Raw genomic sequence first — 26,555 nt, 5'->3', positions numbered from 1 at the left:
AGAATAATAGCGCTGTCTCTTGCCTTGATTGTGTAAATGTTTGAGACTCTGGCCACGTTGAGAGGCCCTGAACACCTGGAATGTGACATGGAAGCAGCTTCCCTGGAGGAACAGATGGGACCACAAGAGCAAAAGACCTCTGCAAACTGTAAGAGCCCAGATGTAAGCAGTGCCCCTCCTCTTCATTCTAATGCACCATCTGCACTGTTTCTGCTTCATTCTGAAGCTTGCTCCTATTCCGGTGAACACATCTTGTCTTGGCTGGGTCCACCTGGACGAACCTAGGACAGTGTTCATACATTCTTCTTACCATTCTTTCTGGCAGCATCATCAGCACTGATGTTCTCACTGATGACATGAGGGTGTCTGAGACAATGAAACAGGCTCCCTACCTGGCATGGTGTTCGCCTCCCCAGGGCCAGCAGGGGGCCCCGCGACCTTGTGAGAAGGCTCCCTGGCACCTTGGGAGGGAGGGCCGGTCCCAGCAAAATGAATGTCATTCCCGGGGCCTTTGATTCCGAGCGTCCTGGTCAGACCCCTCTTCTAAGAGTTCCCCATAGGCCTGGGGACTAGGCGTTTCATCTACGAGAAGAGAGGGAGACGGGTGCGCTGCTGGTGCCAGGTTGTTACCTGCTTTATTTTGTATGCTGTGTGCTCTGCAGGGACCTTTTGAGCGTCTGTCACAGTCCTGCTTCTCCTTTCCAGCCAGGGAACATGGTGGGTTTTCCTCTTAGGTTCTCATTAGATTTTTCAGCAGCTGCTCCAGGTTTTCTTTCTCTTTTTACAGAATAGAGAACAACTGGAGACTTGCTTTCTAAAGAAAAAAGGCTGGTGTTCGAAGGAGTTTTTCAAAACTCCAAGAAGACAGAGAGGGATCCCATGAGAGTGCAGAGGGTACCTGGTCTTGGGCACCTCCAGCCAACTCCTCATGCAGGAGATGGTCCTTGTCCTCCCAGCCCACTCCTCATTTCCAGTGCTTTTGTACTGGACCATTTCAGCTGAAGACTTACAGAACTGGGCTCTAGCCTGTTACCAAAATCCCCTTTGCGGCTAGACTGAATTGTAGTGTTCTAGAAATTCTCCAGGTGTATTTCCTGATTTAAGGGGAAAAACCAGCATCTGGAAACTCGGTGTGTTCTAATGTCTGCTGGCAAAGAGCAAATTGACACCAGAGTAAGTTATTTCTCAGGTATACAGTTGTTTCATCCTTGTAAATAGTTCCAAAGGGAAAAGGTGTTTTATTTTAAGGAGCACTTTCAAACCTATTATATGAGGGCTGCTGAGCACCCAGCATCTGTGGTCAGAGGCCTGGTGATCTGTTTGCTGTCATTCTCTGCTTTTTCGTTGGTGCTTTCTGGAGGACAGCAGGTTGAGGATGAAGGAAGGGTCAGTTCCAGGCTCAGCTGTGGACTTTAGTCAGCTGCAGATCACTTTGATGGGTAATTCAGGGGAAAAAAAAGTTGACCTGGGTCATGCTTGGTGACAGCCAGACCACGAGCAAGATGACACAGTGATATCATCATAATCCCAGATTTAATATAATTTTCATAATTGCATATTAGTACTCAAGACACTATAGCTAGAAAAACAGCCCCCAGTGAGTCATTTTGCATCAAGTGTACTAGTAGAGATCATTTTTCATGATTCCTCAGTGGTCCCAGCAATTATGTTCATTGAAAGTACTGTCGTGAATGTAATTGGGACTCAGGCACAGGAGGAAAAATACCCTAAGCTTGGTTCTTTCTTCTTTTCTTCTTTTAGAGTTTGCAAATTTTGACCAACAGACATGGTTAATAAGACTATGCTTTTTAAAAACCTATATTTTATATTTTTTATTTTTTAATTTTGTTAATGACAGGGTCTCACTATATTGCCCAGGCTGGTCTCGAACCCCTGAGCTCAAATGTTCTTCCGACCTTGGCCTCCCAAAGTGCTGGGATTACACGTGTGAGTCACCATGCATGGCCTAAGACTATACTTTAAACAAACTTTTTAAAAAAGTGTGTTGATACATTTTATAGATGTTCATTTAATACACAACTGTTTTAGGAAAGCGATTCCAGCTCAGTTTTCTGGAATCTGTGGCAACAAATGTTTGGATATATCAGAAATAGTATTTGTTTTTATTAAAATATATTCCATGTACCTTTTGATTCCTCTTTGATGGAAAGGCATCTTACACTTTTATCTGTGTATATATGTATATATGTGTGTGTGTGTATATATATGTATGTATATGTGTGTGTATATTATATGTGTGTATATATATATGTGTGTGTATATATGTGTGTGTGTATATATGTGTGTGTATATATATGTGTGTGTATATATATGTGGAGTAACAATTTGTCGATTCTAGTCAACTGCCTTTGACTACCTAGGTCAAGCAATTTTCCACCAGATAAAATAACTTTTCAAAGCCTTCCTTCTGCTTCCCTTACTTTCCAGCCTGTATCCTTAGTACATAATTTGTAAACATTGTCATGGAGGGTCCTGATGCTTTAATGTATGCAGACTAAAAGGATATACAAAATTAACCACATCTAAAAGTGACCAAAGCAAGCCTATTCCCTTGTAAAATTATAGAAAGGTTTGCCTTTCAGTACATTAGATCTGCAGCTACATTAGTTGTTTCTGTGTCTTTAGATTTTGCGAAAGGGAACTGAAATCCAGCAAGTCGTATTAGGAGCCCATTCAGAAAATGAACAAAAAAGCAAATGAAAACGACCCAGAATGAGGTGGTATATTTTTCACTTTGCGTTTTGTAGACATAAGTCCCTTCTTTATAATTTGCAATTTTTTCTGAGAGGTGGTGGATTTTCACTTCAGAGGCAAACAATATCATGACAAGACAGCCACAGGAGCCTGCAACAGAAGAAACAACATGTTGGGACAAATATTTCCTGACTGTAAGGGATAGGGAAGAGGGTCAATGTGTAAACCAAGGAAATCTCTTACCATCATCCCTATTTACATTATCCACAAAAAAAAAAATACTGTGTATTTGTAATCATGAGCCTGATTCTTTAATCTATAGGTGGTAGTGCTTGGGTTATGGTTCTGCTCTGAGTGAAGAAGATTTGTGTGTGTGTGTGTAGGAGTGTAGTGGGGGGTAAGGAGGTGGTTAGAATTATGCTGATCTTACAAAGACTGGGAGATATTCCTCTTCATATGATGTGAAGGCTGGATTGCTAGGTACTTTAAAGGCATAATGGTGGAATCAGGCTACAAAGCAACCACTGCTATGATGTGGCTTCAAGAGAAAATATTTCTCTGTACTTCACAGCCATGCAGGATAAAGGCCAATCATGTGACCTCTTGTGAAAGGCCCCAGGCCTCCCTTCAGAAGGGTTACCACGGCTCCTTCGGCTTTCACTTGGCCACAGCGGCACAAAGGAAAACCTGAACAAAGGTAGCTATGGATAAGATGTTGAGGTGGCACACATCTCTATCCTGCTTGTTTGTAACAGAATTTAGATTTTTAGCTAGACATATGAGTGTCTTGAATTAAGACGGCGTTGTTCAACTAAGGGTGGTTGGGATGTATGGGTGGGAAAGTCTTCTTGAACTATACAGGTATTATGGGCCTGTCCTTTCTTCTCTACTTCCTCCTTGCTGTGGCTGAAATATGGATGCAATGGCTGGAGCTCCAGCATACATTTTGGACCAATGTGGCCCCAGAAATGGAAGCAATATGCTGTGGAAAAACAAGAAAGAAGGAGTCTAAATCCCAGATCTTGGAGTCTCTGGACCAGCCCTGGACTTCAACCTCTAGATTTTTATGTGTGAGAAAAAAAAAAAAAATTTGTTTTATGTAGTACACTATTATTATTTTTCCCCCTCATCTCTCACTCATTGGTAGCCTAATCTTAATAGATGTAGCTGTGATTTGGGTGAGATTGCTGTGGGACAGGGGCACTCCATACTGGCTGGAAGCTGGAAACTCTGGTGAGTGTCTTCCCCTGAAGATGGACAATGGGAGACTTCCAGATGGGTGGATGGCACAGGGAGCAGAAGCAGGTGGCAGGAGGGACCAGATCAGGAGCACATGGGATGGCCAGGACTTCTCAGCACTTTCACAGCCACTGTTATACCCCAGGCCACCACAATAGGGTTCCAGTTAATAGGAGACTTGCTGGGATGGTTTTCTGCCTTAGGTGAAACCAATTTGGGTTCAAACCCTGATTCCTTTACTTACTATGTAAAAGTAGGCAATTTTAATATTCAGGTCTCAATTTCTTCATCTATAAAAGGTGGTTAATATAAATAAAGCATGATTTGCATTTGGCATTGTAATTGACACATATAAATGCTTACTAATTGGTAGCTATTTGTATGGTTTTTATGGATTCCTTTTTTCTTGCAAGTCCTTATCATAATAGCTTGATTTAGGTCAAACCAATTTGGTTTCAAATCCTGATTCCTCCACTTACAATGTCAAATTAGGCAATTTGATTTCAAATCCTCAGCCCACCCCATATCAGGAACACCTGACTACATCAGGGTAGGCAATATAAAAGAACGTATCACGGTGTCTTTTTTTCCTCCGAATACTCTTCCACTGATTTTATGTCTCCTTTAGGACAGGTAAATGCTTTGTACTCTTCAGTTAAAGTTAATCCAAATATCCTAGGAGTGGCAATATAATGGCTTGAGTTTCTATTCGTTAATTCACTCATTCATTTATTCATTAGACTTATATAGGGGACAGTTTTGGAGATTTAAACATTAAAGAAAATACACATGATTTCTGCTTCCATGGAGTATAATTGGGCAGAGGACATAAAATCAATTACTAACCAATTACAGTGCATGTAATCAATGGGTAGTAGGGGGGCTGTTATTGAGAGGGTGGGCAGCATCATGGAAGTGTCCTTAGAAGCAGCCAGAAGGAGCTGTAGGAAAAGTTAGCTGAGCAGAGGGAGGCTGGACTGTGTGGGGAGAGCACTGCAGGCAGGAGGAGCTATCATGCAAGTGACAGCCCCCATTCCTTTCCCAAAGGTCAAGCTGGGTTTGGGGTAGAGGTAGAGATTGGGGGGGGGGTAGGAATGAGGGGAGAGGTGAACAGAAAAGACGACATCACATTTCTTCTACTTTAGAATTTCACATAGGACTGACCCATCAGTTTAATCATCATCAAATAATTGCATAATGTAATTTTCTTGAAATTTCACTTTCTACTATCCTCAGAGTGGTAGCTGAGAATATTCCTTTGTAAAATTTTGTCAGCCTATTTTTGTATTCTAAGCTTAAAACCAGTGCTCTCCCCTGGCAAAACCGTATTATTGCTTTATTGTTAGATCTTAACAAAAAGGCTGCAGTGCTGTTTTCTCTTTATCTTTTATTCGAAAATTGTGGAGAAAATGCCACTGCTTTTACCATAAGAGCCTTCTTTGTCTGAGGAGATGGTGAATTTCAGACAGAAGTGAAACACTATTTCCTGAGCACCTGAAAGGAAAATTCAAGCTTGGTTTCCTTTTCAAGTTGTTAAATATTTTAAAGGTAGTACTTTGTTAAGGAGACAGCATTACAGCAAGGCTGTACTTCAAATTCCTAAAGTAAAAGTTACTTGGGGTGTCATAAGACTCAGAGCCTTTTGCCATAGCTAATATTTCAAGCACACAGCCCCCAAAACAAAGTGTGCTGTCTAGTAGTAGAGAGGACAGTCTGAGATCTTGCTCTGGATTCTAGGGTTGATCGCGAGGTCAGCATTGTCGTTTCAGGGCCAGAGGACAGAAACCCAGCCTGAGTCTCATAACCTTTCAGTGACTGCTAAGAGATAAGAGATATGAAGGGAGACAACTCAGTGTGAACTTGGGATATTTTTGCTTCTTTCTGTCCATGGCTCTAAAAAAGACATGGGATCAAGGATAACTATTTATGACTTATGGACCAAAAGATACGCATGAAGAATTTCTCTTTGTGGCATGGCTGCTAAGGCTATAAAAGAAGTGTGTAAGAGATACGAGTGATGTGAGAATAGGACTAAACCTACCCACTTCCAGTACGACCCTTTGAATCCAGCAAGAGGGGCTCCTGCTTTGTGCTCCACATTTAAAGGGTTCTGCTCTGTCTCTCTTCTGGAGAGGTTCCTTCCCATAGCACGAAGAATCCTTGAAGTCAATAGAACATACCCATCTGGCGTGCCCGACTCACATTTTAGTCCATACTCCTGGGACCCTGGAATTTACTTCATAAATAGCCCGGAGCCCATTTTCAAGGCCTATGTGGTCATTTCTCCTGGGTCAGTCCTCTCAGGGTCAAAGGGTGGCTGAGGAATAGCTGTTTCAAGAGGCATGGTCAGAGCTTGGATACATGGTGCAATGTCCACACACGTATGCTTGAGGTTCTTTACCATGTGCAGTGGAGCCAGGCAGGGGAAGAGAAGTGGGTTTTCATTCATACTGTTGCCCAAGACTTCACAAATGGTAGGATCAGTCCTACATGTCTCTCTCCTCTTTTTCCCAGTTATCCATGTACACCAAGAGCCCAAATTCACGTGGTGCCATTTGGACAGATTCCTTAATGTGTCTGTCCATCTGACCAACACTGCTCCTGCTCCCAAGAAAGGTTAGAATAAACCAGGACTTTGGAAAGCCTGCCAAACCTTGCTGGAGCTATAATTTGGAGTATAACCAGGCACAAGGCCCAGGTTTTGCTGCCCAGTGTCTTACTCAATGACCTACAGCCATTTTTCCTTTCATCTGTCTGATTTCCCCACCATCTGGCTGGTGCTGTAGGTTTTTTTTTTCTTCCTTTTAATGACTTTGATTACTGAGTTAATTTCTGACTGAATAGGATAGCTGAGTTATAGGGCTGTCACACCATGAATGATCAGTCAATTAACAAATGTTTGTAATGTGCTAGACACTGCACATTCATGACTCTCCTCTGACAGCTGTCTGAGACTGCAGAATTGAGCACCGGTCTCCCCCAGTCCTTACTATATGTGAACACAGGACACAACCATTGAGAGTTGCTTCTTCATCCCTGTGTGACCCCGAGGGTATCTATGCTTTTAAGAGTGGGAACACCCTGCCAGGATCTGTGAGAGTCCAGAAGTACTATGGGTTTGGGTCCTCAAAGGGGAAGAAATCTCTGAAATGTTATCCTATTATCAGTAAGATCATATTTTAGGAAATAATAAATTGGAATTTCAATTCCATTTAGAGTAATGATCAACATTTTCAGAAAGCTTTCAACACATCATCTTCAATTGTCTTATAGGTGACAGATATTAGGGGCATTTCATTGCCAATATAGAATGATAAATTGATAATTTCCTTTTCAAGGAATATTGAGAGATGATAAATGGGTGTGGGAAAGCCACAACTTTATAAGTGTAGGTGTTAATTTTCTCTAAAATTATGCAAATGTCACTTGAAAGTTGGTAATTGAAAGTTAAGGTCACCAGCAATGATTTCTTCCCCCAATAGAAGTTGTTCTGAGTCTATACTGCTCCAGAGACCGATGGCTACTATCTAGAAAGGGACAGAGAGACAAGTGAAGAGAGTTAATACCAAAGAGTAGATTTTGAGATTTTGATGACAAGCAATTTGGTCATGTGTTTCCAAAGGATAGATGTATATGAAGGAATAACACCACTGGGTCTAGCCTTTTCACTTTATCTTCTGTAATGGAAAGTTGAAGAGCCCATATCTAACCTAAGTTTTACAAATGTTATGTTATTGAGAAGGATGATTAATGCAGAGAAGAAATGGTCTAAAAATACAATGTCTATCTAATTTGAATTTATTTTCAGAAATATGTCTGAAAATATGACATTTTCAGAAGAATGTCATTTGTTACCAGAAAATATTTAGCTACTTCTGTTTTATTCATTTATTCAACAACTATTTATTGAGTGCCTATTGCACTGTTGTGGGAACTAGGGGTACAGCACTAAATGAAACAGGTAAAAATCCCTTTCTTCACAGAGCTCTCAGTGATGGAAACAATGGAAAAAGAGGGAGAGGCAATACCTTGATAAGTACATTCAATAGTTTTTCAGAGTGTGATATTTATTAAGGAGAATAAAATAAAGCAGAGAAGGGGGATAGGAAGGCTGGGGAGGGATGGCCAGGGGAGGCCTCATAGGGAAGATAACATTTAAGTGCATCTTGAGAGAAGTGAGGGAGTGAGAAGGTAGATATTTGGAGGAAGATTATTTCAGGCTGAAGGAAGAGCGAATGCAAAGCAAGTAGGTGGTTTGGGTGAAGAGGGGAGGAAGGTAAGGGATAGAAACAGGTGAGCTGTCTGTGTGTATTTCTGAAGTAGATACATCAAGTGGTGCTTTGGAGGTCACAGCAAGGACTTGGGTTGTGACTCTAAATGAAACAGAAGGGAAGACATACATTCTGAGTAGGGCAAGAATCTCTTTGCAACTGTGATAGAAAATGATTAAGCATTTCCTTGCACAAGGTCATGGCTGGGCCATATACAAAATAGATGAAACACAGTCCTCCTACCGCACCGTGGACATGAATGACCTGGAATGTGATTCCTCACAACACTGCCCCTTCAGCCACTTCCCTGCATACGAAAATGAAATTCTTTGCCCACTGCCAACATCAGCTGTCTAACATTACTTCTTTTTTCCTTCTGTGGCCTCTTTTCTAAGTTCTATTCTGAGAAACTAGCAGAATATTTTCATTACTGGGTTTTCCTGCCACAAATCCTTTATCCTTCCTCAGGCTCTGTAGCTTTGATGACTGGACATCCCTGTATCTCTTTCTTGAACTCCTGAAAAAGTGCGCCTCCGTAAGGATTGGCGTAGAGATAAGATGCAGATTTTTTTTCACCACCATTTGCAGAATAATGTGCCCCAGACATATTTCAGAGTCCAGGTTATTATTAATATTGAAACTGATATATAATGTAAGTGTTCTATTTTTAAACTGTTCTTTGTTTTCCTGTCTTTGTGTATATGAATGTGCTTATGTTCCATGCCATAGCTGTAATTATCATAATTAGTTAGGCCCATACTAGGAGCATCCTCTTTTTAAAGAAAGGCAGCAATTTTGTTTGCCTTGCTTGGCATAACTCATAGCAGACGCTATATGTAAGAGAAGGCATAACTCCTGATGCTATGTGTAAGAGAAGCTATATGTAAGAAATGCTATATATAAGAGAATAATTATAATCATTGCAAATGGTAACAAATAACAATTTGTAATAAGTCCACATTTTGGTGGCTTTTATCACCTCCAAAAGGCCTGAACCAATACTTTTCATGTCATTCTCAGAGAGTATTCACAGAACTACTAGGATGTTCTACCACTGACCCATGTCAAGTCTGCCAGCTGGCCTACTCTCTTCTACATGCAAATCTAGGTAACGCTCTCTCTCGTCAACTGGGAAACATCTAGAATGGAATATATAAAAGGCCCCCACTCAAATATCAGTGCTGCAACTAAAAGCTGTGAATCTAATTGCTTCTATACTCAGCTCCCTCTTTTTTGGTTCTCTCTCTTCCTCTACCTCCTTAAGTTTTCTCTCTCTCTTTCTCTCTTTCTCCCACTGTATTATAAATCTTGAGGGAAGTTTTTTCACCCCCTTTTTCCTATTCTGCCTTCTCCTGCCCGCACCGCTATTACAGGTGGCCCACTTTACACAAAGCTCACTGCTGACTGGTACCCTTAAAACATTCCCTCTGGGACACCCATAATCTCCCAGTTTTCCTTTTTCCTCTTTCTCTTTGTATGTTGCTACTCAGTGTCTTTTGCTGGCTTCTCCTCCTCCTCAACCAGAAAATTAACTGTCAGTGTTCTTCAGGAATTGGTCCTAGGCCAGCTTTTATCTATGTACGTTCTCTCCCTAGGTGATCTCATCCAATGTTGTTGCTTTACATAATATCTATATCCTAATAATGCCCAAATGTATGTCTTTCTTCTAGACCTCTTCACTGAAGTCCAGATTCATGTAACTGACTATTTACTTGACACCTCCACTTGGTGGTCTCATAGCATCTCAGACTTGACATGCCCCAAATGGAACACATGATTTTTAGTGCTGAGCTCTTCTCCCCACCTTTTTCTTGCCCTAAACTGCAAGCCTGCTCCTCCCTTGTCTTACCCATAATGCCACCACTATTTATTAGTTGCATAAGCTACCTGAAAAACATTTTTAATGTACTTTCAGAATGTTTTTAGAATCCATTCATCTTTTTTCACCTCCAATGCGATAGTATTGTCTTTCACCAGACATTTCTTAAAGAGGTAAATCAGCTATCAGACATCTCTTTAAAATCTTTCAGAAGCTTTCCATTGCAATTAGAATCAGTTCTAAAAGACTTACCATGGTTAATGTTTAAGGTCCAACATTAACTAGTATCAACTGATCTCTCTAACCTCATTTTTTCCTTGTGCTACTTACCCCTCACTACCCAGCCCCTAGCCACGTTGGCCTTCTTTTGGTTCCTACAGCAAGCAGACCTCTTTCCCTAGAGTCTTCAGTGTGCTTTCTCTTCTACTTGGGATGTTCTGTGAAGTTCTCAGTTCCTTCTTAGCTTTAGAACTCAGCTATTGGAGCAGTCTTCCCTGACCACCATACCAAAGCCAGACCTCTGCTGTCATTCTCTTTCATAGCAACTTGTTTATCACCCTCATTGTAATTATTGCAAACTGTAATAACTTAATTATTTATGTACACTTTTGAAATTAGATGAGATTTTAAAAGGTGTCCGATAGATGATTTACCTCTTTAAGAAATGTCTGGTGAAAGGCCATACTATTGCATATTATAGCAACATGTTTATCACCGTTATTGTAATTATTACAATCTGTAATCACTTAATTATTGATATACACTTTTGTTTGACTCTCCCACTAGACTACAAGCTCCATGAAGACAGCACTGTGTGCCTGATTCACTGTGGGATCACCAGTGCCTATTATAATGATTGACACATAGTGGGCACTCAGCCAATGTTTGACAAATATGTGAAATATATTCACCTATATTGCAACCCTGAGCACTGGCTACAAATTAGAATGACTCCAGAGAGCTTAAGGTAAAATAGCAGTGCCCAAGCCCTACCCCCAGAGACTATAATTTAGTGAGTGTTGTGTGAGACCCGAGATCAGTCATCTTAGAAAGTTCTTCAGATGATTCTAATGTATAGTCAAAGAAGAGAATCACTGCCCAAAATGAACTATGGGGGATGATGAAGCTCTTACTAAAATCCTACCTTGGGAAAAAGACTTCTCGGCATCAGTTTGTAAATGACAAGATGAGAAAGAGCAAACTGGCTGACTTGCATGGGTTTCATGCAACAATATTACATTGAGAATGCTGAGGAACATGAGCTAAACTGGAGGCTGTGAGAGTGGAAGAAATGTCTTGTTCAGGAGGCAACAGAATATGAAGCCGTAAGTATGAGCGAGCTGTGTGACTGAAGCCATTGCTGGCCTGGCCCAATGGGTTGCTTTCTTTCCTTTTCTACATGCTAGGTCTGGCATGCACCACATTGGGAGGCATAAGGAGATGCCCATAGCAGTACTCTGGGCAGTGTGGAAAGTTCCAGATAGACAATTGGGAGGACTTCTTTTCCCTTTCCTTCCCTTTTCCCCTTCTGCATGCCCCAGGATGCCAAGTCTTGGGTGCCCATCCAGCAGAGAAGTAGACAGTTGAAGAAATGACCGTAGAATGACTTCAGCACAAGGATGGGGGAAGCTTAGGGAACCTGGATGTGAGTGGGGAGGAGAAAAAGAGAAAAGAGGTCCAAGGAGGAAAGCATTTTTCTTCTCTGCTGACAGTGAGCACTGCCACCTGGGCAGCACACACTGGCAAGAGAAACAAGGGAGGAGAACAAGTCGGTGGAAGAGAGCTGACCTCTGGTGTCTCTTATTGGAATGTGACTCGTATGTGAAATAAAGGACCCCTAATGCAGTCTCTGGCCTCTGAGTATGTGATGCATTGGCTCACATTTAGAATGTTTGGGATAAGGGCTACAAAACCCTACCCTTACACAATTGGGGCTTAGAGCCAGAGTCTGCATGGACATTGCAACTGTGAATAAACATTTCCAAAGTTCCAAGGGCTTCTGGGTACCATATGGGATTTAAGGGGAATGAGGAAGTCTGTGATTCCAAAGTGACCTGTTTATCCCCAGAGGTCACAAACTGTCAGTCCATCTCACCCTCAAACATGTTTTTTTGTCGTAACAGTTTTTTTTTTTTGAGTTATTGAACATTTTGATATTTAAAAAATAAGTATTTGCAGCTTAAAAAAACACTGGGTGATCTAAAACCACTGGGCCTTTATCCTCTGCAAGACACAGATCTGGAGCTGGCTCCTTCCCTTCCTTTCTCCCCTTCTCTTCCTTCCATGATTCACAAAATTTTATTGAGCCCAAGCTTTTACAACAAATTTGAGGGTGGGTGGGACGGAACAGAATGCAGGCAGAGGTCCTGATCATTCCCGCATATATTTGTGTGCTCAGGTTCTCCTTGCATTAGGCTTGGCCAAAGGCAGAGATAAGATCGGGGATTTGGATTAAATTCTGTATTCTCTGAGTCATCTTGCTTTTCAAATGCTGTTAGTTTGGTCGTCTGTCAGAACTGTCAAATAACTTGTCTTCCAAATGGGCTGTTCTTTGGAATTTCATTCAGAAGCTGGAGCGCTAGACGGCTGTGCTGCTAATAAGTTGTTGCGTCTCACCTTCACTCCAGCTTTGCTTTTCTCTGCTTTATGATGCCACGTCAAGACTTCCCAAACTAGTTCTGCCTTTTCAGCTGTTTTCTGTCAAACATGAGCACCAGGGGGAGAGGGAAGACAAGAAAAGAAAAGAGAGAAAGGCCCACACCTTCCACTTCACTTGTAGTTCTCCCCGGTGGCAGCAACTGGGGAGTTTCCAACCTTTTCCACACTCACAGAAACCCCTCATGGTGTCCCAGAGCCAAGTCCTCAAGGTCTTAGACACAATGCTCTGGGGTCTCTCCTCAAGCTTCTAGGTTCTGACAATGCCAAACTCTTTTGTTGGTTCCCCCAAGCCCTAGGGGTGGAAGCTGCTTTCTGACATTATCATCTTGGAGTTATCTCGGGGTCTCCTTTTTGTTTGTCAGTCCGCCAACACCTGTTGAACCAACTCCCTGTAGCTCAAACTTGAGCCAGCCTCAGAATCTCCTGAAGGGCTTGTTAAAATACAGATGGCCATCCTTCCCCAGACCCCCAAGTTTCTGATTCAGTGGGTCTGGGGTAAGGCCTGAGAATTTGCTGCTTTATCAAGTTTCCAGATGATGCAGATGCTGCTCATCTGGGGACTCCAGTTTGAGAATCACTGCTTTACATTCCATTCCTTCTGTTAAAATCATGTGTAATGGTTATCAGTAAAACAGCACATCACCCAGATCCACCAGTTTGGTTTTGGATGTTTGGTGAGCAGAAGTAATTCCAACTCTCTCTTCTCATCTGGACCTTCACCTGTGACTGAATCACTTTCTCGTTCTATCTGCCCACACGCTGAGCCTGTGCTCTTGGCACTTCTGCCCCGATTGCAATGCCTTTGGCCTTTGTTTATGATATTCCATCCCACTCCTCACTGGCTCATGTTCTATTGCTTCAAAGTGCCTGTTCTGCCAGTTCCACCTCATCTGAATTCTGATTGCTGAAACTTGTTCTGTCTAGGTGACCAAGTTAATAGCTCTTTTCTAGGCTTGCTATTTCAAGTCAGCAAATTCATATTGAATTGTCCACTGTGTACAGAGCTTCATGCTGAATGCTTTTGTCAGAGATATAAAGATGTGAAAGACTTAGACTCTTCCCTTATAGGGTAATCATCTGTGCAATTTAAAACGGTATTATATACTTGTGACAAATATAAAGAAAATATTAGCAGAATCTCCACTGGAGGATATACTTTGGTTGGGTGAATAATGTGATTAGCAGGATGTGGATGGGGTGAGACCCCAAGCAGTGTGCACAAGTAACAATGAACAGAGGTTACACTGCGAGTGACCTGTTAACTACAGGGCTTTGTTTTATAGAGAAAGATCTATACACGCTTGTGGCAGGGGTTGAATTGTGTGAGAGAAGGGAGTAGTGTCAAGAGCAAGAAAGTACCTTGAGCCTGGTGCCTGGTGGCTGGCAGCCAAAGGGCAACTTTGAGAGAAAAAGAAACAGTCAAATAGAGATTTTCATTACATTGTTTGCTTTGTGTGAGTTGTTATCTTTCTGTATCTCTCTATGAAACCATCAATAAAATTACTTGCCTCCCAGGAATCTGACAAAGTGTTGGATTTTTTTGCAAATTTAGAATGGGGTGAAGTCAGAGATCTCCTACAGAACAGCTACATATAAATTATACACACATTTTTCATTTTCTCGTCTTTCTCCTTCTCCCACTTGCAGATAGTAAGCACCGTTTGGCACTGACTGGGTTTTATATTCTTTCCCATCAGCCCTGGCTATTGAGTAGCACATGTTTATTGATGAACTAACTTCTGGCTTTAGAGTTTATCCTTGCCCAGATACACTTAGCATTAGACAACACAAAGTATCTACAGACTTGAACATGGCTGCCCATATGTAGGTGGAACACTGGCCCTTTACTCTTTTTTGATGCCATTTATTTATTTTTATTATTATGTATACATAAAAGCACATTATTGAACACTGAGAAATATTGATAAGTATGAGCAAAAATAAAAGTACCCCATAGTGTCATGGGTCAGAGACAACCACAACCAACACACTGGAGTCTCTATTGTTTGTTTGTCTATCTATCTATCTATCTATCTATCTATCTATCTGTCTGTCTGTCTATCTATCATCTACCTATTTCATATATATATAGTCCACATATATACATATATGTATTTTATATGTATATTCTCTATATTTTATATATAATCAAATTAAGTTCACAATGTTTATATAAGTTTACATACTGCTTTTTCCATGTAACTTTTTGAGACAAGCATTTATCCTCTTGATTACATCTTCAAAAATATAATTTAATGTCAGCATCATAGTTATTCATACAGACACCCATAAAGTATTTATTGAATTCCCTACTGTTGAACAAGTGTGGTATTTCCACACTTTTTGTTATTATATATGATACTACAGTGTGCATCCATGTATATATGTTAAGATTATAACTTTATATTTAGGTAGATCATCTTTTTGACATATTGAAAAGCACATTTGTCTTCAGAGGTAGAGTTCTGTACTTACCTGAAATGAAGCTCAAAAGGTACAACCCTAGGGGACCGTGCAGAGTTTCAAAGGGTTTTCCAAAAGCATTGTACATAAAGAAGGCTGTCCCCACCATGGTTAACACAATAAGGATGGCAGAGAAGAGAATGACATTGACGTGGATGCTTACTGGGATCGCTTTGAGCAAATCTGGAAAAACTGAAGATAAGACAAAACTAGGGTTAGAAGAAGTTTCATTAGCAGTAGTCTGCAAGTATAATTTTAAAAATTCAATTTCTCTTTTTAAATTTCAAACATCACTACAATCTTTCTGATGAATACATTCTCACTTACTAATTCATAAGGGGTTTACACAAAGGTTTAAAGATAGGATCATTTTATAGAGTGCACCAGTAAAAATTAGCAAAGAGGAGATTTGAGGTAATTTATTTTCTGAGCTTGGTCGTATGTAATGATTTAAACAAATAAGTTCTGGCTTTATAACCCAATCTGTACATTTTAATAACCAAGCTTTTAATAACCTTTCTCAGTCGTCATTTAAAAAAATCTATCTTAACTTGCAATGATATTTTAAGTTTGGAGATATCTGGGGCGTTCAAACATCAGGAAGTTTTCATATTTACTTTGTTACAAAAAAATTGTTTCTAGTCTACACCAAGATTAAAGAATGGAGATATTTTCAGTCAACTTCAATATTTTAATGTAGCACAAAGCTGTGGGAAAGTAATTTCTGTTACTATGGGAAATATTTCCACGTAGAAAACAAGCCAAATCTATTTCTAGATTTTGTGTTCAGGGCAAGTTTTTCTTGTTTGCAGAGAAAGCAAAACCCTACATTTTAGGGTTTCTTTTATCCGGTGAGGCATCAGCATGCTTAGCCTCAGCAAATCTGGCAGGACCAATCTGGAGAAGTTTAATTCAGTTTATTTTAGTTCTCCAAACATGTATCAAGTGCTTAAGTTATTTACTGAGCACCTACTGTGCGTCAGGCATTATTCTAGGTGTTGGAAGTAGAGCCATAAAACAAGATGGACAAAGTTCCTGTTGTCTCACAGAGCTTATAACCTAATGGGAGAAGACAGACCATTAGAAAGTAAACAAACAAATAAACGTGATAGCTTATCTCCAAAGATGGCCGCAATCAATGCTTTTCCCCCTTTTATACATGTGTTGCTTCTCATTTAAGAGGTAGAATTTTTTCCCCAATGCCTTTGAACTTGGATTGGCCTTTGATTGCTTTGACCTCCTGAATATGGCAGCAGAAGTACATTGTGCCAGTTCCAGGCCAGTTTGATAAGAGAACCGGCAGTCTCTGCTTTTTTTTTTCTTTTGGAAGCTTGAGTTGCCAAGAAGTCGAGGCTACTCTTCTGGAGAGGAAGGCTGCCTGGAGGAGCACTGAGGCACCAGGCACACAAGGGAAGAAGCTGTCCTGGATGGCAAGCCCAGAAAAGATGACTCCAACCCAGCTGCTATGTAACTGCAACAGTTAGGAGAGGCCCTATCAATAACTGTCCAAGTGAATAAGTAAATTTTTGTTTTAAGTCCCTGAACTTTATAGGAGAGCTGTTATCCAGCGGTAACAATGATAGAGGTGTAGAAATTTTAGGCAGATGGGCAGGTCCCTGGAAAAACCTCACTTTTGAGCTGAAAAGCCTGAAACCCGCAGCCCAAAGTGAAAACTTCCATCCTTGTGTGCCCATTGTTTCCCAGTTGGTTCTTTCTGAATAATGTCTTTTTACTAATAGAGTGTTGCCTTTTCCAAAACTGTGTATGGCCTGCCCCATCTCCTATCCTCTTCCTATAAACACCCCAGACTCAGCCAGTAGAGAGGAGAAGTGGCTGGACATCAGAGAGAGGCAACTTGACTTCAGAGATGGTGGCTGGACATTGGAGAGATGTGACTTGACTTCAGGAGAGAGTGACCTGCCCTTCCCATTCCCTTTTCAGCTTCCTTCTCTGCTGAGAGCCACTTTCATTGCTCAATAAAATTCTCTGCATTCAAAATCCTTCAGTTCATCCGTGTGACCTCATTCCTCGTGGGCAGCAAACAAGAATTCAGGATGCACAAATTGTGGGTACCCCAAAAGACTGTCACCCTGGCCCTTTGCCCTCAGTGGCAGAGGGCAGCCACCCCAAGTGATGAAGCAAAAGGCCCCCTGAGCTGACAACACACTGCTGTCCGCAGATGGCGGAGCTAAGAGAGCATTGTAACACACACACCCTCTGGGGCCCTGGGGTCGCAGGCACCCCCACCTGGATGCTGCTGCAGGGCCTGCATGGAGTTTGCCCCTGACAGCATTAAAGCAGCCAGCTGGTTCCTGCACTCATTCACTCGTGTGCTCCATCCTGCAAGAGGTTGAGCAGGGCAGGCTGAGTAAATGGAGCACCCCTGTTGTGAGTCCCGTGAAGGGGTCAAGAAAATAGCCTGCATCAACAACAAGATAGTTTCAGATAGTGAAACATATGATAGAGAAATAAAATAGGGTAATGGGATTTTGAGTGATCTCTGAGTGGATGGGGGTGGTCAGGAAAGTGACACGAGCTGACACCTGAATGTTGAGAAGGAAATCACCCCTTGAAGATCTAGGGGAAGAGCTTTCCAGGGAAAAGAAGCACAACTGAGGCAGGAATGAGCCAGTGCAGTGGAGCCTGGTGAATGGTGAGGAGGTGGAAGTGGGATTGTTGTGCTGGGATCAGATTGTTGTACCCACTGGATCCTGGCCTATTGACCATGCCAAGGAGTCAGCTTTTTATTCTAAATTTATTAGGAAGCCACTTGAGAGTTTTAAGTAGGAGAGGGACACAGTCTCCTTCATGATATTAAAAAATATTTCTGAATGCTGACTAGTGATCACAAGGGGGTGGGGAAGGACAAATATCCAGAGATCTAAGGGAGCCTATTTACAGAGGTGAGAGTTGGGGGTTCGCCTGCGGTGGGAGAGGTTGTCAGATTTGGGATACATTTTAGAGATGGAAGATAGGAGTTGTTTAAAAAAAAAAAAAAAAAACAAAAGGAATCCAGGCTGGGCACGGTGGCTCACGCCTGTAATCCCAGCACTTTGAGAGGCCGCAGTGAGCGGATCACAAAGCCAGAAGGCTGAGGCAGGAGAATTGCTTGAACCCGGGAGGCAGAGGTTGCGGTGAGCCAAGGTCCCACCACTGCACTCCAGCCTGGGTTACAGAGTGAGAATCAGTCTCAAAAAAAAGAAGAGTCAAGGATTACTCCAAAATTTTTGTCCTGAGCAACTGAATAAATGGGGATGCTGTTAACTGAGATAGACTAGTAGAAGAGACAGGCTTGGGCACCAGGATGGGAAGTGATGCAAGAGTTCTGTCTTAGATGTTTTACATTTGAGTTTCCTTAAAACCTCCAAGTAGAAATGTCAAATAGGATTTATGTTTCTGGAGGTCCAGGGAGAAGACTGGGGTGTTTAAGAGGACTGGGACTAGGGCAAGGCAAACAAGGTGCCTAGGGTGGAAAAGGTAAGGTGGTAGTCACTCTCCAGGGCCAGTCCTGTACTTGCATGGGCCTGATAAAGAATGTTTCCTTAAACTTTATGTGCTAGGTGCCTCCATGATCTCTCCGTAGTCCTAGCCCTGGTATTTAACCGCATTGGAATAGACATCCCAAGGAGATGAACCCAGGGAGAAGCTGCAGTTCAAGAGAGAAGCCCTGAAGCTCCCCCATGTCTACAAGCACAGAAAAGGAGAAAAGCCAACCGAGAAGACTGGGAAAAGAGTAATTTGTGAGTTAGGAGCAGACCCAGGAGTGAGACAGCAGGGAAGCAAATGGAAAAAAAATGTTTTAAGGAGGAGTAAATAGTCATCTGTAGAAATGCATGTTTCATGGCCACAACACTCTACTCCTGACCACATGCTGGAAGGGGGCCAGGAGAGAAAGTTTGATTGGTTCAGAACAAGCCCTTCACCACTGCTGGATGTAACTAACTAACTACACATACATACATGAAATAAGCTTAGTGCTATCCAATAGGGAGCATTCTCTTTGTAAATACAGAGGTGTCTGGATCCTGATGGTGCTTACCAGTGTCCTCACTCAGGAGTCATGGGCCGGTCATTTGACTGCTGAGTTTTAGTTGCACTACATTTCCTTTATCTTCTCACAATCAGAGAAATGCACATTAAAATTATGAGATACCATTTTCAACATATCATGTTTACAAAGATGAAAACGTTTAGCAATATCCTGTGTTAGCTAGGGTACAGGGAAATGGGGACCCTTGTGCATTTTTCTTGGGAGTGTAAATTGGTATAACCTCCTTTGAGACAGCTGGGCAATATCTGTAAAGCATTAAAATGCACATATCCTTTAGCGAAGCAATTTAACTTTCAGGAGTTTATCCCATGAATATTTTTGCACATGAATCCAATATCCAATAAAGTATTACAAGGATATTCATTGCAGCATTTTTTGATAATAAGAATAGGTTGGAAATAACGTACATGTTTAGCAGTAGCATACTCATACAATGGAATATTAGTCAATGATTACAAAGAATGAAGCAAATCTATAATAACATGTATGGAATTATTCATCAAAATGTGATGTGAGGTGAAAAAACAAGCCAAATAAATGAAGACATGTGGGCACCATTCTGCTATTTGGGAAAAAAGCCAAAAGGGAATGTGAATAATAATAAATATTAATAATTATTTAAGCACTTATCTGATTTAATTCTCTCAACAGCCCTATGAGATAGGTACCATTATTAAAAACCGAAGCACAAAGGCCATGTACCATGCCCAAGATTTATACTTACTGGCATAATAGGAATTTGAATTCATGTTCTCACTTTTAACCACCTTGTTACAGCAGCCCTAGGGACTGGCATGTGTGTCTAGGCAGAGACTACTTCTACAAAAGTGGTAACATTGCTTCTGGGAAGGAAGACTGAGGAACAGTTCATCATGTACCTTTTTGTACTAAAATGGTTTTTTTTTTTTTTTCACTTTTCTGCAAGCATTGTCTATTCAATGAATACATAAATACTTTTTTTTTAATAATTGGAAGGATAAATGAAGACATAAAAATTCCTGACTGTTATAGATTAAAAGAAATTTAAGAGACATATTAATAAAATATAATGTATGGCTATTGTTTCTGAATCTGGTTTGTGATTTGAACAGACCAATTCTAAGAAGATGATTTTGAGATAGCGAGGGAAAATTGGACATGGACTGGGTATTAGATGATATTTTGTCATTGTTATAGATTTTATTGGTTATGTTAATGGTGTTGTGGTTGCACTTTTAAAAGTCCTTATTGGTTAAAAATGATACAGATGAATGGATGGCTGGATGACTGGATGAAAAGATAAAGATAAAATATGTAAAGACACCCACAGGCCTGAAATAAAGGGATGGAGGAAAATCTACCAAGCAAACAGAAAACAGAAAAAAGCAGGGGTTGCAATCCTAATTCCAGACAAAAAAGACTTCAAACCAACAAAGATTTTTAAAAAAGACAAAGAAGGGCATTACGTAATGGTAAAGGGTTCAATTCAACAAGATCTAACTATCCTAAATATATATGCATCCAACACAGAAGCACCCAGATTCATAAAGCAAGTTCTTAGAGACCTATAAAGAGATATAGACTCCCACACAATAGTAGTAGGAGACTTCAGCACTTCATTGACAGTATTAGATCACTGAGGCAGAAAATTAGCAAAGATATTCGGGATCTGAACTCAACATTGGACCAAATGGATCTGATAGACCTCTACAGAACTTTCTACCCAAAACCAACAGAATATACATTCTTCTCATCACCACATGGGACATACTCTAAAATCAACCACATAATTGAACATAAAACAATCCTCAGCAAATGCAAAAGAACCAAAATCATATCGAACATCCTCAGACCACAGTACAATAAAAATAGAAGTCAAGACTAAGAAAATTGCTCAAAACCATGCAATTACATGGAAATTAAACAACATGTTCTTGAATGACTTTGGATACATAAGGAAATTAAGGCAGAAATCAAGAAGTTTTTTGGAACTAATGAGAACAAAGATACAACATACTAGACTCTCTGGGACACAGGTAAGGCAGTGCTAAGAGGTAAATTTAAAGCACTAAATGTCCACATCAAAAAGTTAGAAAGATCTCAGATTAACAACCTAACATCAGAATGGAAATAATTAGAGAAGCAAGAACAAGTCAACCCCAAAGCTAGTACAAGACAAGGAATAACCAAAATCAGAGCTGAACTGAAGGATTCAGACACGAAAAACCATTCAAAAGATCAAGAAATCCAGGAGCTGGTTTTTTGAAAAAATTAATAAGATAGATAGGCCACTAGCTAGCCTAATAAAGAAGAAAAGAGAGAGGATTCAAATAACACAATTAGAAATGATGAAGAGAATGTTACGACTGACCCCACGGAAATAAAAACAACCATCAGAAACTACTACAAACACCTCCATGCACACAAACTAGAAAACCTAGAAGAGCTAAATAAATTCCTGGATACAAACACCTTCCAAAGACTGAACCAAAAAATTGATTCCACTTCTAAAATTATTATTGGTCTATTTAGGGAATCAGTAATAAATACTCTACCAACTAAAAAATCCCAGCACCTGATGACTTCACAGCCAAATTCTACCAGATGTATAAAGAAGAGTTGGTACCATTCCTACAGAACCTATTCCAAAAAAAAAAAAAAAAAAAAATGAGGAGGAGGGACTCCTCCCCAACTCATTTTAGGAGGCTGGCATCATTCTGATACCAAAAATCTGGTAGAGACACAACAAAAAAAGAAACTTCGGGCCAATATCCGTGATGAATATCAGTGCAAAAATCCTCAACAAAATACTTGCAAACTGAATCCAGTAGCACATCAAAAAGCTAAACCACCACAATCAAGTAGGCTTCATCCCTAGGATGCAAGGTTGGTTCAACATAAGCAAATCAAAGAACGTGATTCATCACATAAACAGAACTAAAGACAAAAGCCACATGATTATCTCAATAGAGGCAGAAAAGACTTTTGATAAAATTCAACGCTGCTTCATGTTAAAAACTGTCAATAAACTAGGTATTAAAGGAACATACCTTAAAATAATAAGAGCCATATATGACAAACCACCACCAACATCATACTGAATGGGCAAAAGCTGGAAGCATTCTCCTTGAAAACTGGCACAAGACAAGAATGCCCTGTCTCACCACGCCTATTCAACATGGTACTGGAAGTCCAGGTCAGGGAAATCAGGCAAGAGAAAGAAATAAAGGGCATCCAAGTAGGAAGAGAGGAAGTCAAACTATATCTGTTTGCAGAGAACCTGATTCTATATCTAAAAATCCCCGGAGTCTTAACTCAAAATCTCCTTCAGGTGATAAACAACTTCAGCAAAGTCTCAGGATACAAAAAATCACTAGCATTCCTATACACCAACAACACCCACACTGAGAGCCAAATCAGAAAGGCAATCCCATTCACAATTACCACAGAAAGAATACAGTACCTAGGAATACAGCTAAGCAAGGAGGTGAACAATCTCTACAATAATACTTACAAAACACTGCTTGAAGAAATCAGAGAAGACACAAACAAATGGAAAAACATCCCATGCTCACGGAGAGGAAGAATCAATATCATTATATGTTATTCCTAACAAATTACCAATGACATTCTTCACATAACTAGAAAAAAAGCTATTTTAAACTTCATATGGAACAAAAAAAGAGCCCAAATCGCCAAGGTAATTCTAAGCAAAAAGAACAAAGCTGGAGGCATCATGTTACCCAAGTTTGAAATATGCTATAGGGCTACAGTAACCAAAACAGAATGATACTAGTACAAAAACAGGCACATAGACCAAATGAACAGGATAGAGAGCCCCAAAATAAGGCCACACACCTACAACCATCTGATCTTCAACAAACCTGACAAAAACAAGCAATGGAGAAAATATTCCCTACTCAATAAATAATGCTGGGATAACTGGCTAGCCATATGCAGAAGATTGAAACTGGACCCCTTCCTTACACCATATATAAAAATCAACTCAAGATGGATTAAAAATTTAAATGTAAAACCCAAAACTATAAAAACCCTAAAAGACAACCTAGGCAATACCATTCTGGACACAGGACCTGACAAAGATTTCATGACAAAGACACCAAAAGCAATTGCAACAAAAGCAAAAATTGACAAATGGAATCTGATTAAACTTAGGAGCTTCTGCATGGTAAAATAAACTATCAAAAGAGTAAGCAGATAACCTACAGAATGGGAGAAAATATTTGCAAGCTATGCATCTGACAAAGGTCTAATACCCAGCATCTATGACGAACTTAAACAAATTTACAAGAGAAAAACAAAAAACCCCACTAAAAAGTGGGCAAAGGACATGAGCAGACACTTTTCAAACAAAGATGTACATGTGGCCAACAAACAGATGAAAAAAAGCTCAACATCACTCATCATTAGAGAAATGCAAATCAAAACCACAATTAAATACCATCTCACTAATTAGAATGGCTTTTATTAAAAAGTCAAAAAATAACAGATGCTGGCAAGGTTGCAGAGAAAAGGGAACACTTATACACTGTTTGTGGGAATGTAAATTAGTTCAGCCACTGTGGAAAGCAGTATGGTGATTCTGCAAAGAGTTAATAGCAGAACGACCATTTCACCTAGCAATCCCATTACTGGGTACCTACCCAGAAGAATAGAAATCATTCTACTATAAAAACACATGCATGCAAATGTTCATTGCAGCACTATTTACAATTCTGAAGACACAGAATCAACCTAAATGCCCATCAATGACAGATTGGATAAAGAAAATGTGGCATATATACACCATGGAATACTATGCAACCATAAAAATGAATAAGATCATGTCTTTTGCAGGAAGATAGATGGAGCTGGAGGCTATCATCCTTAGCAAACTAACACAGGGACAGAAAACCAAATACTGCATGTTCTCACTTATAAGTGGGAGCAAAATGATGAGAACTTACGAACAGAAAGAAGGAAACAGCAGACACTGGGGTCTTCTTGAGGATGGAGGGTGGGAGGAGGGCAAGGAGCAGAAAAGAATCTGTACAACAAACCCTCATGACAGGAGTTTATCTATGTAACAAACTTTCACAGGTACCCCCAAATCTAAAATAAAAGTTTTATAAAAAATAAAATAAAATTCCTCAGCTCTATTAGTCCATTCTCTCATTACTATAAAGAAATACCTGAGACTAGGTTTTTGTTTTGTTTTGTTTTGTTTTGTTTTGTTTTTGAGACAGGATCTTACTGCATTGCCCAGGCTGGAGTACAGTGGCTCCATCTTGACTCTCTGCAACCTCCACCTCCCAGGTTCAAGTGATTCTCCTGCCTCAGCCTCCCGAGTAGCTGGGATTACAGGCACCTGCCACCATGCCTGCCTAATTTTTATATTTTTAATAGAGATGGGGTTTCACCATGTTGGCTAGGCTGGTCTCAAACTCCTGACCTCAAATGATCTGCCTGCCTCAGCCTCCCAAAGTGCTGAGATTACAGGTGTGAGTCACCACGCCCGGCCTGAGACTGGGTAATTTTAAAAGAGATGAGATTTAATTGGCTCACAGTTCTCCAGGCTGTACAGGAAACATGGCAGAGTCAGCTTCCAGGGAGGCCTCTGGGAATTTAACAATCATGGTGGAAGGCAAAGTCGGAGCCAGCACTTCACATGGCCAGAGTAGGAGAAAGAGAGAGGGGGGAGGTGCCACACACTTTTAAACAACCAGATCGCGTGAGAACTCACTCACTATACAATACCGAGGGGGAACAGTGCTAAACCATTTATAAGAACTCTGCCCCCATGATCCAATCACCTCCCACCAGGCCCCACCTCCAACAGTGGGGATTATAATTCGACTTGAGATTTGGGCAGGGACGACATCCAAACTCTATTATCAGCTCTGTTTGGAAGACTGCAGTGGTGGCAACGTGGATGTTAAAGGTCACAGATGCTGACCTCCTGTTGTCAGTACTTGCAGTTGTCCACTATGCCCCATCTTCTGGCAGCATAGCAGTCTCATACTTCCGGCAGCATAGTTCGTCTTACAGGATGGATCCCAACCTATGATGGCTTGATTTTTCAACCTTATGATGGTCTGAAATTTATAAGCATTCAGTAGAAACCGCACTTTGAATTTTGAATTTTGATCTTTTCCCAGGCCAGTGATATGCGATAGGAAACTCTCAATGCCAAGCAGTGGCACCAAGCGCAGCTCCCAGCCAGTCACAGCATCACGAGGGCCAGCAACCGGTACTCTACAGTATCCTATGTTGCCAGGTGATTTGGCTCAGCTGTAGGCAATGTGTGTCATGAGTACATTTAACGCAGGCTGAGCTAAGCTATGATGTTTGGTAGATTAGGTGTATTAAAAGCATTTTCAACTTCACGATATTTCAACTTATGACGGGTTTATTGGGAAGTAACATTATCATAAGTCGAGGCATATCTATACTACAATAACCCGCCTTCTGGAGCCTCCCTTACACTCAGTCAGCTATTGACTTGGTTTTTACTAGCAATTATTAAACAAACAAACAAACAAACAAACAAACCCTGATTCCATTCATCTCCCCACCTGTTAAAAAGATAGCTACTTCATCATCTGTGATAGGGTGGTTAGATTAAGCCTGTCCTAAAATTGAGGGTTGCTACCAAATTGAAACAAATACAGAAAGAAGTTGCACTGATTTGCCCCCTGGAAAAGCCAGAAGCTAAAATAAATTGTCATGTGGCGCAGTTTAATTTTTGTGAAATCTCTGAAATTCTCACTGTTGTGAGAACATGACCCAGCAGGACACTAATCCCTGCATGCTATAGTTACACTTCATCAGGTTTCTTCTTCTTCTTCTTGTTCTTTTAATCAAAAATCCCCGAGTCTGTAATGATCAGCCAGAACTCTGGTAACACCCTTCTGTTTTCTGACCAACACTAATATGACTTTTCCTTGGTTGAAGCTGAGAGCGGACCATTCAAATAAATATTGAGAGTTGTCACTTTAATGATGTTGGATATTGTGTATCTAGGAGGTAGATTTGCTTGGTCTTTCTGTTCTTTTAGATTTAGGATTACAACACAGAAAAAGGATTTGAACATTTTGATCTGTGGAGGAGTTGTCATTGATCCAGCAAGTCACTTCTGGTCTCCAGAAAGTATTTGATTAGCTATTGACAAGTGAAAGGGAGTTATTTATCAAAACACACAGCTGATGCCACATTAGTAACATAACTTTGTGCGTTCAGAATTACCCTCCCTCTCTTTCATTCTCTTATCTTTGATTTATTCACTCTATGAGTCAATGTTTCTAGGTGTCCTCATCCTTAAACCATCGCAGACCCCTAATTGCCCTTTTCTCTCCATTAT

The 26,555-nt window shown here is 40.6% G+C and overlaps 1 protein-coding gene across 3 annotated transcripts in view; it reads right to left on the bottom strand.

The window, feature by feature from the left end:
• Positions 1-715: 715 nt before the first annotated feature.
• Positions 716-26,555, bottom strand: part of CLRN1 (clarin 1) — a 45,707-nt gene continuing 19,867 nt past the window's right edge. Inside the window, exons 1-4 of one of the 3 annotated variants that reach the window (XM_033204447.1) lie at positions 17,413-17,827; positions 15,178-15,357; positions 2,729-2,865; positions 716-1,420 (exon numbers count right to left, since the gene is read on the bottom strand). In XM_033204447.1, the coding sequence (XP_033060338.1) occupies positions 1,400-1,420; positions 2,729-2,865; positions 15,178-15,357; positions 17,413-17,590 (516 nt within the window). In that variant the 5' untranslated portion in view covers positions 17,591-17,827 and the 3' untranslated portion in view covers positions 716-1,399. Of the gene's footprint in view, positions 1,421-2,550; positions 2,866-14,061; positions 14,101-15,177; positions 15,358-17,412; positions 17,828-26,555 lie in introns of those variants that run through there. The other 2 variants (XM_033204426.1, XM_033204436.1) reach the window with 2 other exon arrangements.

Source organism: Trachypithecus francoisi, unplaced genomic scaffold (assembly GCF_009764315.1).
Source record: "Trachypithecus francoisi isolate TF-2019V2 unplaced genomic scaffold, Tfra_2.0 Lachesis_group0, whole genome shotgun sequence".
In the NCBI taxonomy this organism is placed as follows: domain Eukaryota; kingdom Metazoa; phylum Chordata; class Mammalia; order Primates; family Cercopithecidae; genus Trachypithecus; species Trachypithecus francoisi.
This window is presented reverse-complemented; position numbering and strand designations above follow the sequence as displayed.